Source organism: Australozyma saopauloensis, chromosome 7 (assembly GCF_035610405.1).
Source record: "Australozyma saopauloensis chromosome 7, complete sequence".
Lineage (NCBI taxonomy): Eukaryota > Fungi > Ascomycota > Pichiomycetes > Serinales > Metschnikowiaceae > Australozyma > Australozyma saopauloensis.
The window spans coordinates 322,711-334,760 of NC_086137.1; the positions used below are offsets into that span (position 1 = coordinate 322,711).

The window sequence follows — 12,050 nt, forward strand, 5'->3', positions numbered from 1 at the left end:
ACAACAATAACGCATCCAATCTCAGCTCTTTAGGCTATTTCAGCATCTGTATACATTAAGTCCCGTTGGTCCTTACACGATGTCTCTGCTTCATCCTGTCCCGAACGGGAAATCTAATGGTTTGTCACGTAATCATACAAACAACAATCATAGCACGACTTCGTCCCGACTGTCTCTGAGAACTCCTTTGTCTCAACCAAATGTTGCAAACAACCCTGATCGCCAACTGTCGCGTTTTCACAACACATGGCTCTTTTCTGAGGACTCGTTTCTCTCCAAAAGTCCGTCTCGGAAGCAATTGACGCTACCTCAGGAGCTACAAGTCCGTGAGCTGATGCATGCTTTTCTTATCAAGCTCGGAATTGAGCTCAAGCTCGATGGCCGCACCATTCTTGCGGCAACAGTTTACATCAATCGGTTCTACATGCGTATGCCTATCACAACCTCGAAATACTTCTTTATCTGCGCAGCCATTGCCATCAGTTGCAAGCTTCATGATTGTTATAGACCACCCGATAAAATTGCATTGAAAGCTTGCGAGATCCGCAATCCGCAGAAACTGGTAGACCAGCATAGTTCCTTGTTCTGGCAGTGGAGAGACCAGCTCTTGTACAGAGAAGAAATATTGTTGAAGATGTTGAATTTTGAATTAGACATAGACCTACCGTATGATTTCATGGAATCACTTTTGTCAGAAAAGGATGCAGACCTGCCCAATGGCTTCTACGTGAAATTGACAGATATCCTTAAGCATACTGTCTCGAAAGTAGAATTGCTAAGCGCATTGCCATTGCTGGTAGCATTTGATATGAAAACTATCTTTGGAATGGTTCTAGTACTCACGGTTGCGGAAGCACAGGAAAAGTTCCTGGATGAGCAGTCTATTGAGTTGCCTGCCACATATTTGCAAGATAAACTTGGAGCCGCTTTAATTGACTGCTACCACTGTTATAAATACGTTCTCAAGTTGAAGAGTGTTTGTGAGAAGCCAGATCTCCCGAGTCATAAGAATATTGTCGGAAAGGTTCCGATCATGTCTAAAACTAAGTTCTATGATGTCGCTACTGGAAAGCAACCTCAATCGCAGGATACAGAGCATACGGTTGCAGAAACAGAATTGCCCTTGGACCTTTCGGATGTAGAATAATTATGCATTGACACCCATTCTCGTGGGTTAAAATATTATAGAGTTTAAATAACGATTCAGGACAGAAATTTATAGGAAAAATGAATTATTTATCATCTCCTTCATCTTGAGCAAGTGCGCTTTCAGCACTGTTTTTAGTGTCATTTTCCTCTTTCTTGATAGTCACACTCTCGCTTGTTCTGGGAGAGTTTGATTCCTCATTTTTAGTATCAGAAATATCCACAGAATTCATGGAGTTTGGCTCTTCTGTCTTTGATTCGGCATAGGCATCATTTTTGTGATTCAGGTCAGATTTATCAGTTTTAACTGGAAGTGATTGATCTTTGACAGTATCGTCGTTTTCTTTATCATCGGCATCTTTCACCATCTCATCAGCGGATTTATTCTCGGTAGTATTCTCGTTGGCCATTTCCTTTTCGGGAATCTTATCGTCATCTATTTCCTCTTCAGTCCTCAGTTTTTCAACTGACTGTTCAGCACTTCCCTCAGAAGTGTCCTCAGATTTTTTGTTGTTTTCAGTGACTTCTTCACAAGTCTTAGAATCTTTCTCAGGCTCTTGACGAGAAGGTGAGTTTGCGCTACTCTGCCTCTCATCATCGACATCCATTGCAGACGAGGAGTTGATATCTTGATCGTTAGCAGGTGATAAAGCAGTAGAGTTATCTTTCACTGATTTTTCGTGGTCATTTGGGGTATCAACAATTTCTTTGGAAGGCTTAGCATTGTCTTCAACATCCACTTTGTCTCCATTTACAGAAGCATTTGCCTTGTCTTCCTGGGCAGCGCTGCTGATTTCAGGACTAGAGACAGAACTTTGGGCTTCTTGCATACTTGCCAGGTTTTGTCTTGCTTGGATTTCTTCGGGGTGCTCAGCGGCGTAAGCCACGTATTGCGATAGACTGTCATCGGATAATACCAGATTATACTTGACATTATAAGGAAGAAGGTCCTTTAGCTGCAGAGATGCGAGCACTGAGGGGATTTCCTGCCCATCTTGTGCGTCTGTCTCGTGTATCTGCAAAAGAATGTGGTCGTTGCGCGTACTGTTGAGGATATGGTCCTGGAATAAAGATCCAGCATGATCGCCATCCTTACTAGTAGGATGGAATTTAGGATTCTTGTGGACATCTATCAAGCTATCCTGGATGCAACTATTAACGAATTTCAAGTTGTGACCCAACTTGAGATCCTTCTCGGCCAAATACGTGAGCCACAGTAGTCTATCGCCTGAGTTGATCTCGTCATCATCCAAGTCATCGACATAGCCACCCATAGCTTCCATTTGGTTAGCGTCTTCGCCCTGTTTGAGTTGATTGTAGAAGTCCTGGCGCTCCTTAAGTCGTCTCTTCTTCCGCTCCTGATCTGTTTCTGTCAGAGTGTCTATGCGTCGTTTCTCCATCAAATTATGTATAAGAGAAGCAGGAACTTCGCTAAGTGCCTTGCTGACACGATACTGATCACTGTATCGGAGCCATTTGAGGAAGGCCTCTCCGGAATATGTATTACTATCGTCGTTCTCTAGCTTCCCATCTACAGATCCAAACCGCAGCTGTTTGATTGTTCCAGCAGCAAGGAACGCTTCAAGTACATCTGGAACAGATACTCCGTTGGGATCACTGGCGCGAGCAAGTGCAAATTTCTGTGCTTTTGCTGCTATGAGTTGTAGATGCTTTATGTAGAGATCTGTGACGATGTTGAGAACCGAGGGTCTGCATTTGTCAAACCCGGACGCTTTGAGGATTTGAGCGATTGATATTCGGAGAAGAGAAAAGAAAAACTCGTCTTCCATTGTTTGGGAATGTAAAGAGTGGATTAGGTTCGAAGTATGTGGTTGAAAAGTGCTGCAGGTAGTGGAATCGTGGAGTATTCACGTTGAACAGAAGAAAGATGTCATTGTTTTACAATTTGTTTTTTTTTTTGGTGGTAAATTTTAGATGTTCAAAATAGTCAACAATAAAGTATGTTCTTGATTCCGTATTGGCTGCGCTCTTGCTTAGTTGTGAGTCTAAACTCTTGAGCACTTCGTATGGAAGGAATTAGACGGTAGATATACAGAGTTTAGACGGCATGATTTTGAAATGAAAATCTCTTTGTCGATTGCCTAAGACTATTGTGCAATGTCGGGGGTGTGCTCTTTCTTAACAACGAAAGACAACGAAAGAATGGATATGACAATGGCTTCCAATCATCTTTACAGACGAGAATATTTTGTGATTTCGAATAAAAACTTGCTCTTTACTTATTTTAATTTCTGCATCCTATTTTGGGTTGATTGTTGTTGATAATATAGCTCTTCATCCAATGAACTTCAATTTGATCAATACAATACGACGAAAAGGTTGAGGATATCCTCTTTTGTAGCATGAGCCGGCTATTAATGAATTCAAATTCTTGAATTCTCAGCATGGTTTAGCCAAATCGCACCGAGATATACTTGAAACGACAACATCATGAAGCAAGTAAATCTTGGATCATCGAAATCAATTCAATTCCAAAACTGCAAATTCAAGCACTTCCCAGTGAAACACAAAAGAGTCTACACCGCCACTTCAAGCCACTCTACAGGCATTCCACACAATTCAATCTTTTAATTACTCTGTTTCAACTATATCCGATGAACATCCTACAATCCCTGCTGCAACTTCTCTGAAATACGCTTGGTGGCATAGTTAAACGCACTGAACAAGCCCTTTTCGGAAATGTCAATATGCATCTCGCCCGGAACAACAGACGTCACAGGAGGTTTAGTAACTCTACTCACCAACACAGCGGGATCAATCTCCAAGATGATTCCATCATCAACAGCCTCATCGAGACACAAACACACCATGTCGTATTTCTCCAACACACTCTGCTTGTCCAACAGATTATTCAACAAAATCGTCAATGCTTCGTTGACGTTGGCTGTCAACGAAAAAAGCATGGATTCGTTCTCTTGCAAAGCACCAACAAACACCAAAATCAAGTCATTTGTCTGTTTGTAGGTGACCAAATGGTTGTCGCAAAGCAACACGTCTTGGTGGAGTTTGTTGACCTTGTCGTAGATTGTTTTCTCGAACTTTTGTTGTTGTTGCAATGTTTTGAACTGCTGCAGTGGGTCCTCGGGGCGGTAGTATTTGGCGTACAAACGCTCGCCATTGTTGCTGAGAATGAGGGCAGCCGTCACTGTGTGGAGCGAGATATTTAGCGACATGTTGGTGGAAGTATGGATAGTAGTAGGTGCGTACCGTGTTCAGTGAGGTACTGTAGTGAGAATACGTGGGTGAATGGAGGGGGAATGGGACCTATTTATAATTTTTTGGAAGGGGGGTCGGAGAAGTGGGGAAGATTCGCTGCGTTTTTTTATTTATTTGTTTTATGTTTTTCTTGCAACGTTTCCTTCTTAATTGTTTGGTGCAATACGGTAGCGTATACCTTGTGGGAGTTAATAATTTTGCTGTGTACCCAATCGAAAGAATCTTATGAATCTGAAAAGCACGATTCCATTTTTTTCTGATTGGAAGCCATTGTTTCGGTTAATTCACATAATTTTACTACACTTTGCTTAGACTGAATTATGACTTGATTATATGAGTATAGATGAAATGTTTAAGCGCCAACGAGTTTGAACACAAAGTCCAAAATGGTCTTCTGAATAGGGTTTCTAGCAAGGAACTCGTGTGTGATACCAGAGGCAGTGAATGAGCCAAGCTCGGCAGTATTAATGGCGTTGAGCTCTTGGGAGACACTCTTGAAACCATAGACGAAGTTGATGATCAAACCGGCCATCAATCCAAAGGCAATCAACAATGGTCCAAAGACATTGTCCAAGTGGCTGTCTGAACGTTGCATGATGATGTCTCTTCTACGCATGAAAATGTAGTAGCCCCAAACTCCAGAGAACAAGGTCAAACCGAAGTAGAGGTATGCCAACCAAGTAGCTAACGTGGAAAAGTTAGCCTTGTTGGTGGAGGAGTAGATAATGAATGTCAAGGTAGAAAGCAAAGTGGTAACATGCAACCATCTGTTGAAGGTACGCTCGTTAGCCATCCAAACCTTAGGCTCAATTTGAAGTGGACCAGCGTTCTTGATGTAAGATTCTGGCTTGGAAACTCCGATAGGCAAATCAATTTCCTCTTCTTCGGAATCAACGTCCAACAATTTAGAGAAAGTATCTTGGAGCTTCTGCAATGGGAGCACTGACTTCTTGGTGATTTCCTCTTCCTCGTAATCGTCCGAAGATTGGTCCAAGTCACCACCAGAGGTAGTGGCAGTCACATCTTCAGTATTGGCTTCAGTTATAGGAGCCAAAGCTTTGTCGTCCTGGCTTTGTTTAGCAACATCAGGAAGACCCAACTCAGACACAGAGAAGGACTTAGATCTTGGTGCATAAGATGTGGAGTTTGAAGAATTCGACAACATCGATCTGAATTTCAACAAGTTCTCCTCGTCAGTCTGCAACTTAGCCATCTTCTCCTTTGTGTCAATCATGGCCTGTTGAGGGTCAACCTTGATGTCAGACTCCAATTCGTTGAACCAAAATGGAATGCTCTCCAACTTATCGTCCTCCAAGAAAAGGGAAGAGATACCGTGAACAAATTTGGAGAAGTTAGGGATCTCCTTGACCAAATGAGATTGAACCAAGTCGTCAACCCAAGTCAACTTCTTACCCTTTCTTCTGGTCTTGATCTTGATCTCCATTTCAGCGTAGGCAAACTTGACATACTCACCCTTTCTCAACAATGAAAATGGGTTGTTGACACGGGAGTCGATATCAGTTCTGTGCCACTTGTGGGGGTCTCTGATAGGACGCTGTTGGTCGAAAGCATCTTCACGGATGAAGAAGATGTCGGAGTCAATGACGACTCTAACATTGTCATCACCAGGGATTTGGAACGCAGTTCTCTTGTATGTGGTTCTGAGACAAGGTTGCAAGTGGTTTTCCTTGATGTAAGCCTCGATGGAAGTGATGTGCTTTCTGGTGTCATCAATTTCACGGTCGGACTTGCCTTTACGGCTCAACTTCTTCAAGTACTTCTCGACGTCGAAGGTACCGTTGACAAGTGCATCCAAATGCTTCTCCTTCAAAGTGATTTTCTCGTCGACATTGTAGGTTTCAGATTGCTTCTCGAAAACCTTCTTCTCAATCAGAATCTCTGGCTTGTTGTACAATGGACCAATCCACTTGAAACGCAAGGTACTTGCGTTAGGCGACTTGATCAACTTGTTGTTGTACAAATCGAAGTTTTCACTGTCAAAGTACAAACAGTTGATGTTTGGATCGTTCTTGGAAAGCTTAGAGTATGGATCTTCGTCATCATCGTCGTCGTCATCGTCGTCGTCGTCATTGAGACCGTCATTCTTTTGGTTGTAGACGAGGACAGGAAGACGACGAAGGATGGTTGCCTTGACTTCCATCAAGTTGTCTGGATGCACCCAAAACTTGAACGACTTGTACTCCTCCACGGAGGATTCGTCATTGAAAGACAGCAACTTCGACATAGCCTGGTCCAAGTTGTAGTTATCACGCAAAAACTGGAACAAAGCAGAAATCTTGAACAAAAGTGGCGAGTAGTCCTCACTGTGGAAGGGCAAGTTCTTCAACCGAACATTCAACAAGGGCTTGACAGAGTACGCAGAGTGCAAGCGGTCATGTTTCTTGACGATCTTGGTGAACCCAGTATAGTTCAACCGCTGGAAATGGTTCAATTCCTGCGCCAAGCTAAGCACCAGCTCAAGTTTGCTGGTGAAGCCCAGCACATCAAACTCAGCACCAGGCTGTTCAGTGGCAGCCTGCAACTCGTTTAAGTAGTCGTTCAACTCGTCGAACTTGTTATGCTGGAAAGTGTAGACTTTTTCCAAGTCCAGATCCAAGGCCTGGACGAAGTTCTGCTCATCTTTCTCGGACCACGCATCCTTCAAAATAACCCCCTCTTTCAACAACTTCTTCAACTTGACGTAGTTGATGTAGTAATCCTTCCAAGGACCATAGATCTCCCTCTGGAGTTTGTTGTCGAAGAGCATGTTTTGGGGCTCGGCTTCGGACATGGAGAAAGAAGTAGGATGAAGTTAATTAGATGGATGATAGAGGAGAGACAGGATGGGGACAGACAGGGCGTGGGTGAGGTGCGGGAGGTTATTGGCCAATGGGGACGGAAGACGATGTTTCTATACAGTCGCGCGCACCTTCTATCTATTTTAGAAAAAAAATATGTAATCTACCGACTTCAAAGATCCACGTTTTGTGCGCACAATCGCCGTTAATTAGGGTATAGATTAGGCGAGTTGGAGGTGGTGCATTGAGAACAGACAAATTGGTGGTACTGCAGCTAACCACTGCGGGTTCCTGTCGAAATAAGCCGGGCGACTGCAGATACTCCGAATGTTGATAAATGATAGGATTGAGTGGTCTGTGTGTGCAGATGTGAACATCTCTTCTCATGCGCCCAGGGCTAATATCCCACGTGTGCCTAGTACTTGAAGTAGTCAAAAAGAGCATTCAAGAAATTATGAAGGGGTTTGAAGAAGGGGTTTTGATAAGTATTCGGGAGAATATTTTAAAGTTTGATTCTCTTATGCAAGATCTTCTGGCAGAAAGTAAGTACACAGAGACGGGGTTGTTATCTGTATAGTGTAGAATTGAAAGGCGGGCGCTACCGTGGAAACGAAAATCCATGGTTATGGTTTTGGATCCTATGCATGAATAGCCGTTTGATGTTGAGGAATTGACCGTTAATCGAAGAAATTCTATAACGTAGTGTGCTTGGTGGGGTGATGAGGAAATAGTACTTGCACTCCCGTTTCGACTCAGGGATGGGTGTCATTGTACTGACTTTAAAACGCTGTGCAAGTATTGGTGGCTAACATTCCGATAATTTTTTCATCGCAAAAGCAATTGTATGTTCCTGACTTTCTGTTTCTCGCGTGCTTTAAGTCTACAGTTTCACCATGTACCCACCTGATCATAATTATACGGCTCTTCTATTTAACACTTAAGATTCTTGTTTGCTTTTGATTCTACCTTCTGGATCTTAAATTTGGTAGACATGAAGAGGCATGCTGCATGACGAGACCACCAATAATCAGTGCTTTGAACTGTAATTGCTGAAGGTCTCATAGCAATGAGCCACAGGCAATGATTTCATCTCTTGGAAATTATATAGCTTCAAACACAGTATTTTTTTTGTGAGGATAGAAGAACTACTGCGCCGTTCCTATCTTAAGTGTGCAAATGATTCTATCATTTCGATGGATGATTCGAGGCTTCTAGATCATGATGCCAGTTCTCAAAATTCGCTAAAGTCTTTTCTCTGGACTGATGTTGCCCCATTGGCGAGTGTCTGTTTCGTCGCAAACCAGTACTGTCGTCTGATTTGTGTTCATTTGAGATATAGTTAATCAGCTTCTTTTCTCTTCATAATTGAGAAGAAAATTAGTGATGGTTCGATGAACATGCCTAACATCATTTTGTGGGATGAACGATATTATCTCTGAGCTTTCTAGGCATTTATGAACTTTACGACAGTATGATGACCCATCCTTCGTCAATGAGATTTACCATTTTTCGAGATTCATTAATTCGAATACCACCCGAGATAAATTCGCATGATCTGTGATTTGAGACAATTATCTTGCTTTTCTATTTCACGCCGTGGGTCTTACATACATAAACAGACTGAAACAATTCCATTTAATCTTCTTCGGTCTTTTTTATATCATTTTAGGTTCAAATTGTATATTTTAAAAAATAAAATTTAAACTATCGCAGTTTTATTTGCCCTCGGAGAGATAGGCATGCAAAGAGAACCTGCACGAGAAATGAATTGCACTAGCCGGATGATGGAGGGATCAGATCCAAAAAAATAATATTTGCTATGCTAGTTGCTAGCTTGTATACCATGATGTTTGCAAACGAGGCTCGGAGGTTTTCATAAACTCAGAAATAGTGTCCTAAATGACTCAAGTACTAGTTTGGCATATGCAATTGTGATTATTACTTTCGATTTGAAATTAGATATATTTTTTTTGTACTCCGGCTGAATTTCAGAAACCTCTCGAGGCTTGCATTAGCTTCTACTCCGTTTTACTATATGCCATATGGATTCTTTGATATATTATGCAACTCCACCCCATAAAAGAATTTAGGTATTATTTCAAATCTCAAACTAAACGCGTTTAACTACCAGAATGTTTTGGAAATATCTTTGCGTCCTTCTGATTTTATACCTTCTCACGGTGGTAGTGATGGTTGGAACGTTTACCTGCCTTTTTCTATTTCTCCAAGAGGGATCATTACCAGGCATTAATAAAGTTATCATACCCATGTTATGTTTAGCTCTGTTTGGTCTGAATTCATACATGGCTTTTCAACTTGTGTCCCTATATCAGGAATGGTGAGCTTCCACTGCGAAAGAAGCTCTGTCAGACTTAGTTATGATACACAGATACACAAAGTGATGTTGATGATGTTCAACTATAAATAAGATCTGACGTATTGCAATATATTTCTAAATTGATTAAGTAGTACATCTGTACTCTTTTTTTTTAGATTAAGAAATTGTGTTCCAGATCATTGTTGTTTTTTGTGAATGGTTTCGGTTTGAATGAGAAAATATTGAAAATATGGATCGGACATTTCCAGCTCAGCCGTGATTTCCGGTTTTAAACCATTCCCAAACTTCGAGTGCAAGCTTAACACCGGATACGCAAGAGTGACTAAAAATGGTACATTTATGTCGAAGTAAGCACGACATGATCGTCAGAATACTTGTGAAGACTCAATACACGACCCGAGTGCCATATCTATAGCGATTTTTGACTACAAACTTTGTGGAGTTATCAATACGGGTCTCTTTTCGAATTATCCAAAAAATGTCAGGCATAAATCAAGTCAGACTTTAGAGTATAGTGTTCCTAAAAATTGAACTTTCGGTTGCGGCCATATCAAGTGGAAAATACTGTTTCCCGTCCGATCAACGTTAGTCAAGCCACTTAGAGCCACACTGAGTAATGCAGTGGGAGACCATGTGTGAAATTGTGGTGCTGCAATCTTTTTTTTTTTCTTTTTATCGACGACAAAACTTTTTGTCAATTCAATTTACGCAATCACAAACTTACTGAGTTCTTTCGCCAAATATCTTGCTCAGAGGTAATTAATCTTACTGCTTTCGTCTCTCTATAGACTTGACTGCACATTGGCACTTCCCCAAAGACAGAAGCATACTACCTATGAACCACATTGGCGTGGGAAAATCGCCGCTAGTCGCGCGAAATAGACTCAGGTATATCCCGCCGTCATTCAAGAAACAGAATGGTGCAGAAAACTCGAGTGGAGATGGTGTATTGACAGATATCATAGAGAATGAAGAACCCAACGATCCATCCAGTCTGTCAAACTTTCTACCATCTGATGGAATCGCCACATTGCTCACAACCACGTATTCGCTTCTTATTCTTTGCTTCTTCAAGCTGCTTCTAGATCGAATTCGTCCTGGCGCAACCAATAACTCGAAACAAAACTTGAGTATTCCGTCTGGGGATGAAGATAGTCAGGAACAATTGCCAAATTTGGATCCTCCAAACGATGCAGGCGAAGCAAAGGCCAATTTGAGGATTCCAGAGATTCCCAGCGATTTATCTTTTGGCAAATTTGAGAAACCCAAAAGCACAGACATTCTCCCGGAAGATCTTTTAACGCCGTCTATCCTGAAGAACAAGTACACAAATTTGTACGAATCCATGTTTGAGGTGGATTCCGATGAAGAAGACACGCTCGATCTCACTGCTCAATACGGTACTTCGTTGGGCATCAGTGAAGGTTCAAACTATACCCCCGAGACAGGAAACTACGACAGCAATGGCTACATCAACAACCAATCTATTTATGACCAGTACATTGAAACTGGCGATCATTCATTTAATCCATTGGATACCATCGACACTTCTGCATACATAGTCGGTGCACGTCATTTGAGTCGGAATGCCCAACTGCAACCTAAACAAGACACATCATTTTCTCTTGAGCCGTCCGACGAATATGATCACGTAGTCTCCAAATTCTATACTCCGTTCAAGCCGGTTCCTCGCAAGGCATTCTCCCTAACAGATGCTATATTGGCCAGCATCCCTTCCAGCTCACTCTCCGGGTTTCTTCGGAGAGAGCGCGAATGCATTCAGGATCTCATACTGAATGAAAGAAAAGCAAAGCTTTCAGTTATCCTTCCGCTCTCTTCGCAGCAACTACAAGTTGTGAACAATTTCTGGTCTGCGCGTCAAAATAGCCCTGTGGTCTCGGCCTTCTCAATAGATATCTCCACCAGAGATCTAGGGACATTGGCCGATGGAAGATGGCTCAATGACAACATCATAGATTTCTATTTGAACATGGTCACTGAACGATACCCTGGCGTGTATTGCTGGACTACGCATTTCTTCACCACCCTAAAATCAAAAGGTTATCAAGGTGTTGCACGATGGGCAAAGCGTAGAAAAGTCAATGTGACAGAAAAGTCTCTTGTGATTACACCAATTAATATCATGAGTACACATTGGGCAGTCGCCATCATTGACAATGAAGCCGCTACCATCTCTTACTATGATTCTTTGGCTTCGAAAGGAAATCTCAACGCGGTGCAGTTATTGCAACAATATATGACTAAGGAAAGTGAGAGACTACTGGTAACGCCGCGCGAATACACCCTTCATCCAAATATGAATACTCCGCAACAACTGAATGGGTTTGACTGTGGAGTTTTCTCTTGCACCGTTGCGAAATACATCTCAGGAAAAATGCCACTCACTTTCACTCAAGATGATATGAAAACTATAAGAAGAAGAATGGCCTATGAAATTATACAGAAGTCGTTCCTAGAAAAACTGCCCTCTTCTCATTTGTGAATGAATCCGGATTACTAATTATATACAC

General features: G+C 42.0%; 5 protein-coding genes across 5 annotated transcripts; 2 read left to right on the forward strand and 3 right to left on the reverse strand.

Moving 5' to 3' along the window:
* Positions 1-79: 79 nt before the first annotated feature.
* Positions 80-1,147, forward strand: PUMCH_005088 (uncharacterized protein; the record flags this gene model as incomplete). The annotated part of the gene is made up of 1 exon (XM_063023998.1): positions 80-1,147. The coding sequence occupies one exon, from the start codon at positions 80-82 to the stop codon at positions 1,145-1,147; it is 1,068 nt and encodes a 355-aa protein (XP_062880068.1).
* An 85-nt stretch (positions 1,148-1,232) lies between these two features.
* On the reverse strand, positions 1,233-2,936 carry PUMCH_005089 (uncharacterized protein; the record flags this gene model as incomplete). Its single annotated transcript, XM_063023999.1, has 1 exon — positions 1,233-2,936. The coding sequence occupies one exon, from the start codon at positions 2,934-2,936 to the stop codon at positions 1,233-1,235; it is 1,704 nt and encodes a 567-aa protein (XP_062880069.1).
* Positions 2,937-3,770: 834 nt separating this feature from the next.
* On the reverse strand, positions 3,771-4,340 carry PUMCH_005090 (uncharacterized protein; the record flags this gene model as incomplete). Its single annotated transcript, XM_063024000.1, has 1 exon — positions 3,771-4,340. The coding sequence occupies one exon, from the start codon at positions 4,338-4,340 to the stop codon at positions 3,771-3,773; it is 570 nt and encodes a 189-aa protein (XP_062880070.1).
* Positions 4,341-4,735: 395 nt separating this feature from the next.
* PUMCH_005091 (uncharacterized protein) lies at positions 4,736-7,174 on the reverse strand (the record flags this gene model as incomplete). Its single annotated transcript, XM_063024001.1, has 1 exon — positions 4,736-7,174. One exon carries the CDS (start codon positions 7,172-7,174, stop codon positions 4,736-4,738), a length of 2,439 nt encoding a protein of 812 aa, XP_062880071.1.
* Positions 7,175-10,354: 3,180 nt separating this feature from the next.
* PUMCH_005092 (uncharacterized protein) lies at positions 10,355-12,022 on the forward strand (the record flags this gene model as incomplete). Its single annotated transcript, XM_063024002.1, has 1 exon — positions 10,355-12,022. The coding sequence occupies one exon, from the start codon at positions 10,355-10,357 to the stop codon at positions 12,020-12,022; it is 1,668 nt and encodes a 555-aa protein (XP_062880072.1).
* Positions 12,023-12,050: the final 28 nt, after the last annotated feature.